The sequence below is a fragment of the Pagrus pagrus genome (genome assembly GCF_965226575.1).
Source record: "Pagrus pagrus genome assembly, chromosome: 11".
NCBI lineage: Eukaryota > Metazoa > Chordata > Actinopteri > Spariformes > Sparidae > Pagrus > Pagrus pagrus.
In genome coordinates, this window is record NC_140195.1 from 14,400,407 (window position 1) to 14,420,457 (window position 20,051).

General features: G+C 42.9%; 1 protein-coding gene across 1 annotated transcript; it reads right to left on the minus strand.

Annotated features, from left to right (window-relative positions):
* Positions 1 to 6,620: 6,620 nt before the first annotated feature.
* Positions 6,621 to 19,992, minus strand: wnt5a (wingless-type MMTV integration site family, member 5a). Its single transcript, XM_084366190.1, has 5 exons — positions 19,323 to 19,992; positions 16,111 to 16,259; positions 13,530 to 13,777; positions 9,172 to 9,464; positions 6,621 to 8,580 (listed from the first exon to the last, which is right to left on the minus strand). The coding sequence occupies exons 2-5, from the start codon at positions 16,245 to 16,247 to the stop codon at positions 8,122 to 8,124; spliced, it is 1,137 nt and encodes a 378-aa protein (XP_084222316.1). The 5' UTR covers positions 16,248 to 16,259; positions 19,323 to 19,992; the 3' UTR covers positions 6,621 to 8,121.
* Between the last annotated feature and the right edge of the window lie 59 nt (positions 19,993 to 20,051).

The window sequence follows — 20,051 nt, forward strand, 5'->3', positions numbered from 1 at the left end:
TTCTTTCTGCTTCACAATTGCATGACTGGGGCTTCATGCTCTCTTGCAGTAGTGAAACGGCCCATTTACTGTGTTTGTTTTCAACGCAGCAAATTGGTTTGTCTTGTTCTCCGATTGATTTGACAAATCTTCGGGCCGTGGCTCATCTTCACTCAGCGCTCAATTCTTGGCACTCAGTTTCCATCCATTTCGAGTATCAGGTTTTCCCTGCGCTCGACTGTAAAAAGGCTACGTCCCGGTCTACACACCAGCCATTTACAATTCTAGTTCTTTATACCGAATACATTCCGTTATTTCATTTTCTCATAATCAATTTCATGTCAGTGGCAGGAGAAAGGAATCATTTTCTTCGTATTTTTATTCTATTCTCTGTAATATTTTTCAGAGATTGGTTGGTTTGGATGAGAGTCTATGGGAGAACTGGCCTCCATTTGACTGATTGCCACTGGTGGCCAACGACTCACTGGGATCCCTCTAAAACCTGAACATCAACACTTCTCTGATATGCTTCATTAATATGAGCATTAACGCAAATTACTTCATCTCAGAGACCGGGAGCGCATCAGTCACTGTCCATCTGCTTCCCCTGCTGTTTCCTCTCCCTGTTTTTAACCCCTCAGTGCAGTGACAGTGAGTGTGTTCGGCTTCTTTTAAAGTATGACATGACTGCAACCACAATACAGGCTTGTCTTATGTACCTGCTGTACTCATGTTTCAAAACAAGTTTGTGCTACTTGCTTTCAATTTGCATAAACAAGTTCTGCTTCTGCAAGGCTGAGGGTCATGTAAGGTGCAACTTCAAACATATTCTTTAAAATATTCATACCCAGAGCGATATCAGTAAATTAACTTTTTGGGGTGGGTTTAACAGGGTAACATGAAAAGTGTGTTAAAGGTCGCTCATAGTGTTGTATCTACAGAAAACTGCCGCCAGAATTTACAGCCCCCCTTGTCTTTTAGATGCCTTAAAGCAAGTTTCCGCTATATGGCCAATAAATTTACTGTTCTGGTTCACTTTCACCGCTCTAATTGCAAGAAGTGAAAAAACTGACTTGGTAGAGACCAAAAAAGAGCTAAAAGAAGGTGGATATTGGACTTACATTTGCAAAGGTGGACGGAAACATTATTCCAAATGAAGGATTATGTTATTCTGTTGACACCTGGAAGAGTAAATGAGCAACTGTTTGCAGCAATAGCTTGTCTTTGCTGTAGCCATCTTTGGCTGTAGTGTTAAGCTGCAGATAGCAAGTAGCTCAGTTAGCCTTGGAGTCTGCCTGCACCACAACCCTGGGTGATGGGGGAGTCACAGTGGGCAACAGGGCTCAGTCACGACGACTGGACACCAGACTAGGACTGAACACAGCACATGAGACTGACGGATGCCAGGTCGCAGACTGGGGTTACAGAACGGAGGCGATTTACAGCGGCTCTGACCAGGACTGACTACAAGTATGAGAAGAAGAGGCACGAATCAGCAGAGAACAGGGAGAGATTCTGGGCGAAAACGGCATTAATTTTCACATCTTACTCTGTGAATTGAGGATTTCTAGTATGTTTCAAATTAAGTTTGAAACTTGAATTCAGACATGTACAGCTGTATTTTTGTTTTTAGTAAGGGAAATAGATTTAAAAATATCTCCTTTTCTTACATTTTGTGAGTTTGTTTTGTTTACCTGTTAGATTAAGTAGCAAACTCTCTGCTTTTATCTCCCAACTGAAACTACGGAGGCAATCAAAATATCACATCTTCAGGTAAAAGGTGGTATTAGAAGACAGGACAATGCTTCCTTGACCTAACGTCAACACTGTTGTTTCTTTCTGATAATTCTATTTGCAATTTTGAATATTTTAAACAACAATTCTGGCCCTATCTTACAAATTGCCCCAGTAAATGACCATATACTGTAGGATACATTCTGTACTATGAACACCCCAGAGGTTTGCAAGAAAAATACTTTTCACATGGAGATAAGTAACATGTTGTGCTCCCCGAAGCTCTCAAATTTCTGCCCGTGTTTCCTGCATATATCCGGAGTTTGCTATTATAGGTAATATCTTTTTCAACAAATAATTTGCTGTGTGTCATGTTGCATAGTACAGTTTGTTTTTTACATTGCATTCAGCCATCTCTTACAAATATCGGGGAGCATCATAGGAGATGTAGATGTAAAGTTAGTGGTAGACACCAAGGATGAGGATGGAAAAGGAAGCTCAATAACTACCATATGATAGTTTAACCATAACTGGGCTGAGCTGCACTGATGTCGGAGCAACCCCAGGGGCCCACTTTAGCGTAATCCACGAAGGCTTAGCAGGCTGACAGAATCACTCAGCTACTGGCTCTGACCTGGCACTCAGCTCCCTGTGGGGCAGGGCTACACACACACACACACACACAGAAACACATATACACATATACACATCACTACCACCACCAGAGAGCAGAAAAGAAAGAGAAGATCCCATGGCAAACCACAAACAAGTACGTTTGTTCTGGGCTTGTAAACATGTGTCATTTTGTAATATATTGCATGCAAGGAAGCCATAACGCGAAGATGTGATGACAGTGAGTGTGTATGTAACCAACACTAACTTAAAAGGGAGTGGAAGCACAAAGCACCAGCGTGTAGAAGAACTGCAAATCAGATGTGGAAGTGGAATACTCCACAGTGAGTGTTTGCCTTTTTCATGAAAGGTCTGTGAAATCGATTAAAGCAAAAATTGATTAAAATGACGAAAAACATAATTTGGCAAGGCCGTCATTCTGCGTGACGCTTGAGTCAGAATAACAGATCGTGATCTTTTACTGTCCTGTGAAGGTGAATATGTTTCCACATCTGTGAGCAATAAAGTGAGATGATCTGCAGTGCACTACTTCAGTGCTGCACGCACACACACACACACACCAACAGCTTTTCTGCCGTGTTTACATTGCCAGTCACAATTATATCCTCCATCCCGCTGCTTTGCAACTATATTACCTACTAAAAGCTCTGGTAGACGACTTTAGCCAGTTCAGCAGTGCTTAAGAACTCACTTGTGGATTGGTATAAATAATTGAACTGATCCTGACTCCTCTTCTCTAACACACACACTCGTGCACACACACACAAGAGCCTCAGTCATGCACATTGAGGAATTGTGACCTATATGTATAACCTTTCTATTTTCAGCCCGAGTTGTGCCCCATTGAAACAACTTGTGGTGCGAGTGGTTTCTGGGGGGAACACTGGGATAGAGCTGGCAGTGAGGGAAGGGGGGAGCCGGTAACTCTGTGGCACCGACCCGTCTCTCTGATCCAGTCCAGACTGTTTGCGACGTCACGGTGCGGCGTCCTGCCCTCTCTCTCTAAAACACGCGACCACAATCCCAAATAGCTCTAAATGCAGCTCTGCGGAGCACTCTCATTTTGGCCCCGTTGACGCTTTATGAGACTTTTACAGTAAGAGCCGGGGAATGGAACAAGCTCCGCTCTGGTCAGGAGGGATGAGCTCTGCCAGGGCTGTTGCACTGACAGCTCATGTGTTCTGTTTTCTGAGCACAAAACTGGCCCGCGCTGATCAATGGAGAGTGTTTGTGGAATTGTTTTCTGTTGTGACAGTTTTATGGGGCCACAAGGTAGAGTCTCGTGACATATAGCCTACACCAGAATTTACCCAGCCATGATGTAGAGTGGTAAAAAAAGGGGGCTAGGCCAGAGTTCAGGCTGAGGTTTTGTTTCACAGATGGTAAAATGTGGTGTTAATGTATTACATACATACAGTACGTGCAGCCTGGTATATTGCAGCTACGGTAGAACATTACTTCAGACTATTCAACGGCAGGAACAGAATCAACAAAATATTTATGAATCTACAAAGTTGCGGTCAGCAGATCTGGCTTCAGCAGAGCGTGGTTGCCTTATATCAACCAGCTGCTTTGTTTTAGGAAAACACAACTTGTCACGTAATCGTCCTGAAGAACCCCGGAGGAATTTTAATGCAGGGGAAGAAGAATAGAGTGAAACCACTTGATAAGCCGAGCGAACCTCAGTTTTTATCCAGCCTGTCCCATTCATCATCATAATTATCACCTTTGCATGAATACAAAAACACGCACGCACGCACAGAGATGCAACCGAGCATTTAAGGCGCAGTAAATGCTTGAGTTATTTGCATATTTCAACATGAATCTTTTCGGGGAAGAAAAACTTTCCTGTAAACATTTGTTGCTGTTTATTTTCTTTGAGAAAATGAGATTTCAAAAGAATGTAGCGCAAAGTGAGAAGGATGGAAGACAGGCTGCTGTTTTCTTGGATAAACTGTGAAGAGCGGATGACAAAGGGGTGCAGAGGTTTACGGCGGCTTAAAATATCCGCCGAGCGCCTCCTTCTCTAAGTGTGTGTGCACTTGCGAAGCTCTTGCGGCGAATGCTCAATTGTGTGTGTGCAAAAGCCAAAAAAAGACACCATTGTTCTCTGCAGAACAGGCGTGTAAATATTTACACAGTTGCCCGCACTATCTGTCAAACGGTAGGTGGGAGCAGAGGCAGGGGCAGGTGGAGAAAGGCCTGCCAAGTTCAGACATCCAAGCGTTTCGTTTGAACATTTGGAAGTATCCGCACCTCCTCCTCCTCTGGCTGAGTGAGTCAGGTTAAGTCATACCTGTGCACCTGTGGGTTTCAGGTTGCCTAAGCCTGGTCTATCTGTACACCTGGGTTTCTGTTTACGCTACCGCTGGAGGAGTCCTGCTGGTATGAAGTCAGTCAGTCACTCTGACATCCCGAGGAGCCTCGTCCAGCATGTGCAAGATGTTTCTCACCTTCATGTGTATAAGAAATCCAGAGTTGAAAGGTCATGTCATATCCTTATAAACCCTGCTGTTGACAGAAGGTTCAAATAAAAGAAATAATGAATAAAATAAACTCTTGTTGGACTTGGTCTCCTTTGAGTCTTTCTCCCTACTTGCTAACCTTGCATCTTTCTCCTCTGCTCTCCTTTATTGGCCTATGTGACACCGATCAGAAACTTAAAAAGTTGTCATGATGTAAGATACTTTGTGCAAGTGGGTGCACATGCAAGTGCGCAGACACACACACACGTGGGCCAGTTGACAGGGTCACATATGGGATGTGCTCCTAAAGTCAGTATCATTTTACCAATGTAAATATTAGTCAATGTCAGGACCGTTTATACTGTAATGGCAGTCCTTCAGCTCTACTTTCCTTGAAGCACTTTCTCTGCGCTCCTTCCCCCTCCTTATTACTCCCCTCTCATCCAGCCCTCATGTAATCCCCTGTCTCTCATTACCCAATCTTCTCTCCTGTTCTCTGCATCTCCTCTTGAGCTCCAGCAGTCCCTGACAAGGCCCAGTCGTCTTCCAGACAGCCCCGTTCCCCCTGCACTAAAAAAAAATCCCCCTCTTCCTATTCTCCTGACACATTATGATTAATCATTCCATTAACTGATCCACCGTCGTTGGATCGTTGAGGGGCGCTTACGATACAACCTCAACCGCCCTCGTGAGAGACACCCAATCTTCAGGCCATCTTCCAAAGCTCTCAAGCAAACCCTCCTCGTCTTTGTTCACTGCACGCCTAAAACAGCTGTCATCCGATGTGGGTTTGACGGTCTGTCACTAAATCTGCCCAAGGGTGAGGAGACTGAATGAAGAAATGTAACCTGGTGCAGAAAAATCCTAAAATGCTGTTACGAGTTAAAAGAAAAGGAAAAGTTACACGTTGCTGTGTGGAATCTGTGATCAAATCTTTAAGGGGATTTAGTAACGTAAATGCAGAAAGGAAAAGGTTTATGCAAGAAGATTAAAGGGACCGTTCACCCCAAAATCCAAAAACTACATTCTTCTTACCTGTAGGGATACTTATCCCCTAGATTGCTTTGGTGTGAGCTGCCGAGTTGTGGAGCTATTGGCTGAAGAGATGTCTGCCTTCTCTCAAAAAAACAAACCAAAAAAATGGAACTAGATAGCACTTGTGGAGCTAAAAACACCAAAAAATACATCTGAAAAACAAAAACAGCAACGTCTCTCTCCAGAAGTCATAACCTGGTTACTTTAAGTTAATCCACAAACAGGGTTGTGAGGAGTTTCATGTGGGAACTATTTTTTCTCTACCGAAGTACAATAAGTGTGCATCTACCCAGCACGTGAACGGGGTCCTGCTTGGCGGAGTGCGTGTTTCGTTAGCTAGCTAAATTAGCTAGCCTCTTGTCCATGAGTAGGTGCACACTTCCTACTGCGGAGTGATACAGAGAGAATATAGTTCCTTCTGAAACTGCTCACAACAAATTCTGTGGATCATCATGAGTTATGATTTCTGGAAAGACACATAGCTGTTGAACTTTTTAGACGTATTTATTTGCCACTTTGAGCTCCTCAGCAGAGTGTCATCTAGTTCTATTGTATTGTGTCAAGAGAAGGCAGACATCTCTACAGTCAGTGTCTCAAAACTCTGCAACTCAACCCAAAACCATCTTGAGGGATAAATAGCACTGCAGGCAAGAGGAAAAATATGTATCATTGACTTTGAGGTGGACTGTCCCTTTAAAGAAAATGAAGTAAAAAGGCACAGACATAAAACAATACTTCAATAATAATGAATGCTGTGAGTAAATACTTCTCTGCTGGTTTTACATTTGATATTTATTGAAACAAAAGTAGAGCATTGAGCCAATTTGTAAAAAGTAACAAAATATCAGCTATAACACATTACATTTAACAAACCTCAAATTCATGGAGAAGCTTATAAATATACATAGTTGGATTGGTAGAAACTGTTGGTCTATTGAGAATCATCACAGGGATAGTGAGCAGCTCACCGGAGTGGTACTGGAAATCTGTGGAGACGATCAAATCTGAACATCTGTGATATATATATTTATATATACGTGTGTGTGAAGCTGAACTTGAGTGAGAAGAAAGAATCTGTGTGTCAAAACAATAAGGTGCATTTCCCTTTACAAAAACAGTGAAGAGCCGCATTAGTGACAACTAAATCTTTTTTTTAGAAAAAGTGACTTCAAAACTTGGGGATGACCGACTTGATATTGATCTATGATGGAGATGTTTTTCTGTTTAAAGCTTAAAAGGAGGATGTGGTTAAAGAAAATAAATACAGTTTACTGATTGGTTGGATAGACATACTATATACACAGAGCATGGAATATTTCACCACTGTAACCACAACATTGCCCATATATATTCAAACCATGTTAAGTATTGTAGAATAATGTTAAATGGATAATCTGAATTAATATGGAAAACAATGTAGGCTATAATATTGATATATTTGCTGATGCACATTAGTAAAAAAAAACAAAAAAAAAAACAAAACAGCTGAACAGACACGTACAGACAGTTTTAAGCCTCTGTATCAAAGTGCATAATGGTGGAGGGCTTGTTGCAGCACCTGGGGAACTCTAAGGCTTCTGGGACAGCTTAATAAATGGCCCAATCCCCAAAACAGCCCTCATATTGTACCCACTGTACTCCAAGGACTCATACCAACAGTGTTCCTTACTCTATATACGTGTTGAGAGGGGACAAGTAGACTTTGGTAAGGATGTGAAGGTTGGTTAGGGACTGGACCCGCGAAAACACATCCGTACACTACAGCACACAGGCGGTCTCCTCTCAACACAGTCGTTCTCAAACAACAAAACCAGGACCTCTTGGTCAACTGTGCCACAGATATCAAACTCTACTCTTGTTAGGAAATGGAAAAGCACAGTCCTATTTCGCAATCAGCGTGTCTCATCTGACAAGAAAGATGGTGTTTTCTGAAATTAAAAACAGGGTGGGAGTTGGGTGGGTGAGATTTCCAGCCAGTTTTAGGCACTCAAAGGGGTTAAAATCGGCTGGTGATGACTGGGGGCCAAAATAAAACATAACAATCTCAAAATAAATATTTCACGATACTCTCAGTTTCTGAAGACATAAGATTTTTTTTTTTTAAAAAAGAGTCAGTCTTTTTGCAATGGCATAATTGTTTAACTCTATAAATATAATTTATATAGTTTCTTCCATTCTCTCTCTGTGTTCAACTCTGTTGCTCCTCTGCTCATGAATACATACAGATGTATGCCCATCGTCTGCAAGCAAACACACGCAGGCAACAATCCTCTGCTCACTTGCAGACGAATTGGTCTACGATTTTGGTGCAGCGCTTGCACTTGACGTAGCAGCACCAGTGGAACTTGCAGTGGCAGCGCTCCACTATCTGGGCCTTGTACTGGTCGTAACCGCGGCCGCAGCACATCAGCTCACACCCGTCCATGCCCTCCGAGGTCTTGTTGCAAAGGCGCCCCACTGTGCCCAGGGAGCCTGTGGTTTGGTTCTTCAGGCAGTAGTCTGGACTGGACTCGATGTACACCAGATCGTGGCTCGTGGGAGCGTTGTACCTGCTGTGCATCTGCACCATCTTCCCACGTGTGTTGAGCTTCATGGCAGCGGCGCTGTCGTACTTTTCCTTGAGTGCGTCGCCCACCTTACGGAAGTCAGCCAGCTGCAGCCAGCAAGTCTTCAGGCTGCAGGAGCCTGACACCCCGTGGCACTTGCAGGACACGTGGGCAAGGTCCGACACCGTCTGAGTGGAAGAGAAAAGAAATAACTATTTGATTAACCAGATGAAGAACATCTTCTTTTTATGTGGCAAACTGCAGACATGTACAAATGACACATGCTTCATATTTCTTTTTGACCTGTCTTCGTAAATATTTGCACAATGTGCTGCTCATGATCTCATTTGGCATAACTCTGCCATAAAGGACCGAATGATCCTGTCCATGTCTCCACTGGTGCGTGGAATAAACCATTGTCCAGTCATTTGTCCTACTTGAAAGAGAACAGCCTGGCAACAGATATCTGGCATTACGTTTCCTCAGAGGTGGTTTCAAGATGTTTGGAAAGGAAAAGAAATCCCAGATCTGCCTTCAATGACTCCATCTCCCAACAGATCAAAGCCTCAGGAGGGGAGAGCTAACAGAGCTGTTACACAGATGATCAGCCGGGATCTAACTGATTGACCTGGATTGTCTCACTTCCAGCTCCTCTTGTTCTTTTATCATGGGTTGGTGTCATTCTGGGTCCTGCAGTCTTATATCTTTCTGCTTTTTTCTTATCTGATTACATCTTAAGACCTTTGTTTGTGTGCATGCGTATAACATCAGCGTCTTACCCTCCTTCCCGCCTCGTTATTGTGCAGATTCATCTGCAGCCGGGCGCTCTCATACGAGCCCTTGGGGTAGCTCTTCTCCCTCTCGCGCGCGTCCACAAACTCCTTGGAGAACCTGTAGCCGTAGTTGAGGTTGTCTCCGCAGCCGCCCCACAGCCAGTCTCGAGGCAGGTCTTTGGGGCGAGCCGCACGGCTGCACCCACAGCTGGAGAGCTCCCCCTCTCTGCAGGCACGGCTCACCGCGTTCACCACCCCTGCTGCGCTGATGGCGTACGTGAATGCCGTCTCTCGACTGCCTGCAGACACACAAACAGGAACATCACGTCATTAAAAAAAAAGTACAGAGTAAATGAGAAAAGTCCATGGCTTTGTCCAAAGTCACTAACTACCCACTATATAGTGAGTGTGCCATTTAATAGTGCTGACCGAATGTATAGTGGGAAGTATCCCACAATGCTTCTTGAAAGCAGTGTACAACTGATGGTGTCTAACCAAGCATTAGCAGCTGGCTAGCTAGCAACCCCTGGGAAAGGAGTTTTTCCCTTTTTGCTCTTTTCACTTTAAGGCTGTTAAGCTACAAGTCAAACAGGTCAGCTGAAATCATTTTAATTCAGTAAATACCTAACCTTCTAATACAAATATCGTGAAAAAGTTGTAAGATAAGGTGTACAAGTTGAAATAAGGTAGACAAAAATGCTACATGACTACATAGCCAATCTACACATGTATTAACTAAAAGGATTTGATTAAAATACAGTGAAGCAACATTACAGGGTGTTTCAGTTACAGCAGTAAAATCACTACATTGATTTTTTTTTCTTGGCAGGCACGAAAAAGGTCAAGGGAAGAGAAAGCTTATGGGTTTATGGGTCAGTGTATTGGTCTACACAGTCACAAAAACAGTATATTTTATTTAGAATAATATACTGTATCTACTTACAAAAAGCCAATTTAGAAAGTAGTTGAAATAAATACGTTTAATGCTGACACATTTAAGGCAGATATTGCAATAATTCTCGCAATGATAACAATACTGTTTGACTTTAAGAAGCAGTGTATATGGTTTGGCATGGGAATCACATTCCAGTTCTGGTGTTGGACTGGTTTTTGGGCTGGTTTTATTGGCCACTGGGCTAGTTTGGTTACACAGACCTGGCAACCCATCCAAATGCATGCATCATTTGGCATAATCGTCTGCTGCATCCATTTTTGGAGCTCATGTACAGTACGTATATTTATTTTATGCTGAATGTGTTCAACTGTCATTTCATTTTAAGAATTTGAACCGTGTTATGAGACATGATGTCATATGACAGCATTCACCATGCGATTACAGAGCACTTCAGCCAAGAGCTGCAGGCTCCTCATCACCATTATGTTGAACGATGGAATCTGGTTTGCTGTTTTTGGGCCTCAGCCAGAGAGAAGAGAGCGCCCTCCAGTGACGGAGAGCCTTCTCAACAAGCAGCTTGCCTCGCACCCAAATTCAAAGTGACAACAGCTCTTTCACTTTATCTGTCATGACAGACACATTCTGGAGCCATTGCTCATTACATCCCACTGTTTCTACCCACAACATTTCCTCTATAGAGACAAGAGTGAGAAAAACAAAAAGAGACTACGCAGTTTTTTTCTGTCACCGAATGCTCGATCCATTACTACCACCGCACAAAGCCACAGACTAGAGGAGAAAACCAAGATGAGGAGATAAGCGACTATAGAAGAAGCAGCCGACCAAACTATAAGTACGCGTGTTGACATTGAAGACTGGGGCTGCTACAAAATAAAAATGCACAGCTCATATACCTGCCGGGCCAAACCTTTAGAGAGCACGCCGTAACGACAATAACAGATGGACAGAGAGCGGGAGATGAGGGAGGCGAAACAAAAGACAACTGAAGAGATAAGTCAAGAAGAAGACGTTGAAGAAAAGAACAGAAAGAGGAAAAAATGGAAAAGGAGACACATGCATGCACTTTATATCATAAAAGGCAGTAAAAGACTGACAAAGAAGTGAAGGGATGGATAAAGAACCCATTTGGAAAGGCTGAAAGATGTTCTAGAGGGGGAATCTGGCAGGAGCGGAGGTGATCACAGACGGTGGGGGATTTATTAGTTCAGTGCAACTTTTAATCCAGCCTGAGGATATTGGCCTAATAGTGGACCTGTGGATGGACAAACTGTCATCTCCCACACTGCTGCCTCCCTTCCCCCTGTACCCCCATCCTGGAGCTATAGCCAAGCCAGAGGAGAGGGTCTGAACTCCGACCGCGCCAGCACCCCCTGGAGCTCAGTTTTAAATCACCAGCAGCCTCCGAAAGCCAGCAGACAGACAGACAGACATATAGACAAGGTTTTCAGATAGACAGCTGTAGAGGGGAGGACGTGTTTACTTGGCCCAGAATGGACTCAAATGGGGGAGGAAGAAGAGGAATGGGAGAATGGCGGCTGATGAGGTTTCTATGAAGACTGATCTGTGGAAGGGGAGTCAGCAGCAGCAGAGACAGACAGAGAATAAGCGAGAAAAGTGTGAAAACATAGACACACCTCATGCAGGATGTTACGAAAAAAACTACCGAAAAAAACATTAGTGTCACCTCTGGTATTCATCCATGCTGTTTCAGTTTATGATATCATCCCGGTAATCATCAATATATGCTTAAAACTTTAAAATAAAGACTGCATACTGGAATCACTTTAACCTCGCAGTTTGTGAGGAACAAATATTTTTATTGCATCACAGATAGGACACGCGTCTTTTTATTTTAGTGAAAACAATCAACCGTAGAATCTTAAAAAGTAATCATAAATCATAAGGTCTTCCTGCACAAATAAAGGTTAAATAAATGTGGTGGTATTTTTAAGCTTGGGATCCGTAGTAGTAACACACATCTGATTTAAGTTGTTTTTGTTGGCGATACAATGTGCAAACCATGCCTTCAGCCATGGCAACAGGCTCAGGCAATTCAAAATAAATCAGGAAACCAATATAGGACTGTACGTCAACAAGATAGACAACTTTTTCGAGTCATTCGTTTGAGGATATTCACGATTATCAACCCATCCGTAGTCTTGATTCTCGTCATCTGATCAGTTTTCAGTGGAACTGCTTTCTACCAAAAATTAAAAAAGAAAAGAAAAGAAAAAAAATTGTCACCCAGTGTTGACAGTGTGTTCTGTGGATTATCCAGAGTCATGAGAACAAACTTTCTGGACAGACACGCTGCTGTTGAGTGCATTAACTGTTATTTTTAAAAACCTGTGAGCACCACAAACGAAATTCCACTCATCATTAATTCCATTAAGTGCAGAAATGGATGGATGGATATCTCATAGCCCGGAGAGAGGCGTGCAATCGGAGTATGTGAGAAAAAGCTTTTATTTATATAATTTTGTTTAAGGAATTTGGGTGAACTGACCCTTTAAAGACCACCAACGTGAGCAAAACACACACCCCTCCGCATGGTCTTACTCGAGAGGAATTTGAAAGATTCCCAAAATGTGCGCACCAGAAGCGCTGACCAGTCTCGGAAACATCAAAATGTGATCCATTCAGATTTTGGCGCTACGCAGCCGAGCCTGCTGCATCTCTGCTATAATCACAATACTGACATTGCATAGATTCATTATAATTGAGCTGGAGAGTTATGATCAATAAACGTTAAACCCACCTTTACTTTAGCCCCCGAGGTATAAGCTCTCATCCAAAACAAAACTAAAACAAACCGTGTCGAATGAGCCTCAGATCCAGACGCTGGATTCGCTTTTAAGAAAGGATTAGAACGCTCTTAAACTTTCTGTAAGAGATCTACACACACGCGCGCACAAATTCATATAGACAGACAGTGTAATCTCTGATAGGTGATATATTGGTGCGTACACTCGCTGCACTCTCATTCCTTGTAAATACAGGGCAGCCATACTCAGCGCCACAGTGCGTGTCTGTGTGTGTGTGTGTGTGTTAAATGAGATTAGATTGTGTCCCATTCATCAGGGGAAAAGCAGCTTCTCTGCCTCCCTCCTGCTCCATGTCGGGAGCTGGTTTAGCAGGCCAAAGCCACATGTGATTTATCCAGCAACCTCACCCACCAACTATTCCCTCCACACAGCTGCTGAGAATCAGCAGCTCCATACATTTCACACACACACACACACACACACACACACACGCACACACAGAGGGTAAGTGAATCAGAGGGAGGGACAATGGAGAAAGAAAACACACAGGATGTACAGAATTTGAACAACACTGGTGAATCTGACTGCCTACTTTTGTGACACACATTGTAGTACTCCTGTGTGTTTGTGTACATATTTTCAAGACTATGTGATATTTGATACATCCGTTGCTCATTTCTTACCTATTTGCATGACCCGTCCAAAAACAGAGGAGTTGTCCACAGTGCTGCAGTTCCAGCGCCGGTGTCTGAACTGGTACTGGCACTCTCTGATGCCTGTCTTGGCACCTTCGCCGATGTACTGCATGTGGTCCTGGTAGAGCTGGCACAACTTCTTCTGGCCCTGCGACAGGCCCACCAGCTGGCTGCACAGAGGCTGGGCACCGATGATGTAGGCCTCGGGGATCAGTAAAGGGTTCATGGCCAGAGACCTGGATGAGAGGCACGAGTAATGAAGTTATTTTCACTCATTATGCCATTAGGATCCAAGTATATGCAAGTTTTCAGGCCAAAGTCACAACCGCCGGCTGATTTCTCCTGATAAGTTATGATGATCAGAGAAACAAGGTGCTATTATTTATTTAATGGAGTAAAACCCTGCATACACGTTCATGTGCTATTTCAGGCCAAGATCACGCAGCAACTGGAAGCAAAGAAAAGAAGAGTCAGGGTGGAAAAGGGGAATGATGAGGAAAAGTAGAGAATAGCCCACCCTACGGCTCAATGTGGACCACCAGTTGTTTTGAATTTGAAAACTAATTACAGAGAACATTATTTGTGAGTAAAAATACACTTTAAATATGTCAAAACCATAATGATTAATTATTTCTTTGAGCATGGTGGACAGGGTCATAATTTGCACAGGAAGTCAGTCAATTGAGGGAATTTGGGATTGTGGCACCATTTTGCATCTAAACAATACAAGAGGTGTTTGCTTTTGGCCCACGGCTCACCATTAAGTTTCAGTTTAGGCCATCAAAGGGAAAAAGATTGGCCACCTCTGGAATGGAGTAAAATAAATAGCACATGAATTAAAAAGGGGCTAAAAAGAGCAAATCTGACACTTTTTAAATTTTTTTTTTTACTTTTTTAATGCATCACCCTTTATAGCTAAGCAATGCCGTCCTGACCCCTCAACCCAAGTTCCCATTTCTGATTTATTTTTTTAAGAGGCATTAGGAGGAAAAGTCAGAGAAAATGTACATCATTTTGTTTGGCAGAAATGTCTTTTTCACCTCTCTCAACTCGTCATAAAGTCTTAAAGGATGGCATTTACTTAGCTGACTAAAAAAGACATGTCCATTTTTGCTGAAGTGCATTTGATGATGGCGGCTCCCTCACATCGACTCAGCACAACTCTGCGCTATGAAAGTTGCATACCTTTTTACAGAACCACAACATTTAAGTAACAGCTCCATACATTTTGTGCAAGAGACAGAAAAAAGAGAAAGACGGGGACAAACGCAGTAGAAGCAGAGAAGAGGAACACCAGTATGAGCATCTGGTTCCAGGCCACAGGACAATTAGAGGAGCCCATCCCTGAGCCCTAAGAGAAAGACAATTAGCCCCCAGTGTAACCTGATCGACTGGGGAAAGTCAGCAGCGGGGGAACCCAACATACACACACACCAGAAAAAAAAATAAAATTAACATACACATGCAGGCTGACACTCACACACATACAGTCGGCCGGCTCACTGCTCTGACATCCTAAATCATTCACACCTGTGTGTCCTCTCACAGAGGAAACGGAAAGACACACACAGTTAGAGCTCCAAACGCAGCTTTCCAAAGGCTCTGCGGTAACTTGTTATTTGAACTATAATGTAGTCGCCATTACACATGAATCCACATGAGACCATTAAAATGTGTTTATCTGGACAAATCCTCTTTAAATTATTTGTTTGAATGATTATTTTCATATAATTTCACCATCACCACATGATGTCAACACCGGCTTTGATCCGCTCATTTGAAGTGAACACAGATCTTACACAGTGAGTGTGGCTTTCCTGTAAATGTTCTTCTACAAGCGCTCAAGCTGCGATACACGAGCGCACAATTAGACAAAAACACAAACAGCCACAGGATGTAAAGAGCTGTGATTTGCTTTAAGTAGTGCTTCTTTGGTGCCTGGTAAACAGTATTTTCCCCTATCAGGAGCACTCAAAGTGCGGTAAGCTCAAATATAGACTTTTCTAATGGCAGCAAGACGCGTTTCTACACACACACACACACACACACACACACACGAACACACATGTACGCGCAGTCACACACAGTGCTCGTGTTTGCACATATTTGGACGGCGACTCATAAACCGCAACTTTCTATGTTTTCTATAATATTCATAATTTTGGTTTTGGCAATATGCGAAGAAAGAAAATAAGGGAGAAAAAAGGTCTTCCTGCAAAACTAATGTGCTACAGTCAGCATGTTGTGTTGCTTCATATGTGGTGCAACTGAAGCTGAGGAGGCTTACTTAGCAAACACGCACACACACTCGCTCGCACACAAGCCTGAAAGTGAGTCTGAAACTAAGACAAATATAAACAGTAACAAAATGTTCTCTAAAAATCAATATTACCCTAAATATTTGGCTTTCTTCGCGGCTTATTTACTCTCCTCGGGCACTGCTAGTTAAAAATGTGACTCATCTAACAGTCTAAAGGGAAGTGGCCTTTTAAAAGCTGACACACAACACACACAATAAGACACACACACACAGACATGCTGTACATATGGAGACAAAATGAATGCATACCACCATGAGTTGGCCTCCACCACCACCTGCATGAGGAGTGTGAGGAGTGTGAGGGCAAAGACACAGTGTCTGGAGTCCAACAGCCTGCCAAAAGGCCAGCAAACCGGCCGACACACACAGCGCAGCCCCAGGTTCATACTGCCGCTGATCTGAGGGAGGACAGAGAAAAAGGTTTCACGTCAGTCTGCCTGCCTGCCTGTAGGTTTGACTTACACACTTTACTCTGCTTAGTACAGTAAAAACACAGAGGCAGATATCAGGGATGTCAGAACGTATGAAGGGAATGCAGGAAAAATCCTCTCTTTTACATGCAAACAGCGCTGTGGATGTCAGTGTGTGTATGTGTGTGTGTGTGTGTGATGAGAGGCCTGAGGCCATCAGTGCCTCTACAGCAGAGCAGTCATTTGGCAGCAGGTCTGAGTGTGATTCACATAAGGCTGATAGACGTGCAGCCGGAGAAGACACAACGACCATGAAACCCCATCTAGACACATTCCTGACAGTTCATTTTACTCAGAGACAGAGAGCCCAGGAGAGTCCTACTCAGATAGTGAGTGTGTGTTTGTTATTTTGAATCTATTTCAGTCTACATACAAACTGTTAACATAAAGGTCAGAAGTAAACAGTCAAAATTTTAACTGTTTTAAACGTTTTTTTTTTTTTAGTTTGACAATAAAATAAGATTAAAAATATGAGCTAGAATAAAACACATCATTTTGTTTTTTTATCCCCTTTGCATCTGCAGCCCTGCTGTATCTGCTCCTTGTGACAGGGAATTCAATTTGCTCAGTTACTTAATAAGAAACAAAAAAAAAAAGACAATAAAATTGCTGTTTCATTACGGTTAAATTAAAACACGTTTAATCTGATTTAAAGAGAACTGGCTTTTTATACAAAACGTGTAAATAAATAAAGAAAACATTTAATTTAAAAAAACTTCCCTTGCGGGAAATGTAGGCCTGTATGCTCATTTATTACGTAATTTAACAAATAACGGTTATGTCGGTCTTTAAATCATCACAATTAATTTTTATGGGCATTAATTGACCGTGGATCAGACAGAAATGAGCCACGTCAGCGGATGACAGATTATGGCCTGGCCATACTGTGTGAGTCTTTACCCTAACGAAACATACAGGGAATTAAAAAAGGAAAAATGAATCATGCCTGGTGATATAGTTTGGTTGCTCTGGCTTAAAATAATTAGCCTTGAATTTGCGAGTTAAACCGACGTGCCAGCCTTCCACTTGGGCCGTGTGTGAATTCTGGGACTGAGAGCAGCTCTAATTTGTCACGCTGCGTTATTTTCCAGGGTTGAGTCGTGCAGACCTGGGCCTGCCTAATACTCATTAAAGACCAGGCCAAGTTCACCATCACTCACCCAGCGCGCGCGCGCGCGCGCACACACACACACACACACACACACACACACACACACACACACACACACGAGCATGTGCTTTGAGTTTGCGCGCCCCTGCACTAATAGTTGGTGAGGTTATGTTATGTTCCTTGTAGTTCCTCCACATAAATTAAAGCATTAATCCACAGAGGGCGGCGGTTTTACACTGATTTTTCTTTTTTTTTTTTTAAAGCAGCTAGTTGGAGCTGCTCCGCTGCTTTTAAAAATGTGTTTTAATTTACGATTATTAATTAAAGTTCGACAATTAAAATTGTTGCGCCAAGCAGCGGGAGAGACTGAGCAGCAGGGGAGAGAAGTGACGCACAGGACTCATCCTGCACGTTAAAGTAACCGTCACGATGCTACAGGTGCGCGCAATTATCTGACATTCCACAACTGAGTCTCGGCCAATCAGAGCAGAGAACGGTAATTATTCGTTTTAAGAAAACAAAAAAAACAAAAAACAAAACGCGAGGCTTTTCTTTTCTTTTAATTCTTTCATAGCCTCATATGTCTTCATTTCATTGACCGCAGCAATTCAACACTGTACACTGCTTTTTTTTTTTTTTTTTTACTTAAATGTGCATTCCTGCATTCGGCATCCACACGCACGCTGCGTAAATCCTGCGCTCCGTGACCCCTGGAAACGATCTGACCCGAGTGAAAAAAATTCCCAAGCACTTGACTGGGTGACTGACGGCTACCTTGCAGATTTTTGTCGGCGAAAGTGGCATCAAATTGGGCAAATTTCAGGAAGAGAAATAATTAGAGCCCCGTCTGCAGGATGATAAAACACCGGGCGCTGCTCGTGCAGCGGATCATTTAGGAGGCTTTTCTTTTTCTTTTTTAAACGAGCCATGTGAAATCAAATCGATTTACATTAAACCTGAGAGTTAAAGAGGGGAAAAAAGTTACCTGCCGTTTATTTTAAATGAGAAAAATGTTCTTGGGTTATTTAAACATCTTGGGCCTGTGTCTTTTCTTAGTTTTGGTTTTCTTTGGCCCAAACGTCTCATCCAGTATTATATTTAAATAAAACAGAATTTGAATGATCGGAGCAACGAATGCCTGTGAAATCTGTGAAGGGAAAAGCATTATGGTGCAGGTTTTAATGCATGATGACTCTTTTAAGCGATTATATCCACAGTGTGGCCTGCCTCTTGAAGCATTTGGAATTTTACGCCTGGTGACAGTGAATTATTAGTTTTTTGAGGGTGTAGGTGGGCAAAAAAAATACAGAATTAAATCTGGGAGGAAGTGAATAAAAAGCCCCTCTCTCACAATGCACGGCTCCGTCATTTACTGACCGAGTGAAATATTATCCGCATTTAATAGCGCAAATGAGGAGCCTCTTTTCCTGCCTGTCCTGTTGTTTAAAAAACCAGGAGAGGGAGCCAGGTACAAGGATTTGATGAGGAGAAGCAGCACAAAGAACAGTACCTGACTCTGTCATGGGGACCGTTAACAATTGACAGAGAAAGCAGATCGCTCTTTTCTCATCTACATCGCTTTAAAACATGCAACTTCTGGTTATTTCTTTTTTTCTTTTTTTTTTTTTGGCTTGATGCGTAATTTGTCCAACAGGACTCTGAAATATGGGGTCACAGTTAGAGGAGGAGGAGAGAGAGGGAGGGAGCAGCATGTTTCACACATCACATCTGTCAAGAACTTTGTCCACATCCATTTTGGAGGCAGTATTATTCCAAAAAAACTAAAAAAGGTCCCACTGAAACAAGCATTTTCCACTCTGCAGGATAAACTGCGGTTGCATGGAAAAGCGAGTGAACCAGGAGACCTTTAGGCTACTCACCAGGGAGCACAGCCCGTTAGAAGTTGTAATCCACTTTCTGCAGACGATATCAAACCAATAATCCCAGTGCAGGCCAGGTGGATTTAAGATTTCCTTTTCTGCCAAGTCTGGTCGTTTTATCCGGATCTCTTGTTGGAAAGTGCTTGGTTGGGGTGGTGGGGGGGTGAAGAGCGCGTAATGCTACAAGTGAGAGTTCTTCAGGTTTGGTGTTTTGGATGAACACGGACGCCACAACAATCACTGAATGCGCTCCGTGCGCCAAACAGTTCAGAGGGCCGGGAGGAAGCAGCGGGATGTGTAAAATGTCCAAAGACAGTGTGAGGGAATGATCAGTTCCTTTAACGAGTCAGTGCGTGACTGTGCGGTAACTGTTAACAACATAAAACCATCTACGGCAACCCAAAGTGCCACTGGCGGAAACGTCTGGTGTACTCTGTCGATTGTCTTCTAATTTAAAGCGGCCTACTGTTATAGTCCCTATCCAAGTAAAAAAAAAAAAAAAAAAAAAAGATTATATCTATGTCAAACCAAAACCATGGAGAATCTCGTTCTGAGCATTAAATCCAGCCGCTAACACGCTCAGGTCATCGCGCGTTTTCACCTGCGGAAAGGTCCACACGGTGATCCTCGCCACAAACGACTTGTCAATTTACCTTCCATTCTGTGCAGAAACAAAACAACAAAACGACTGTGACAATTCCTCTGCTCGAGTTAAAAGTCCTCACATGC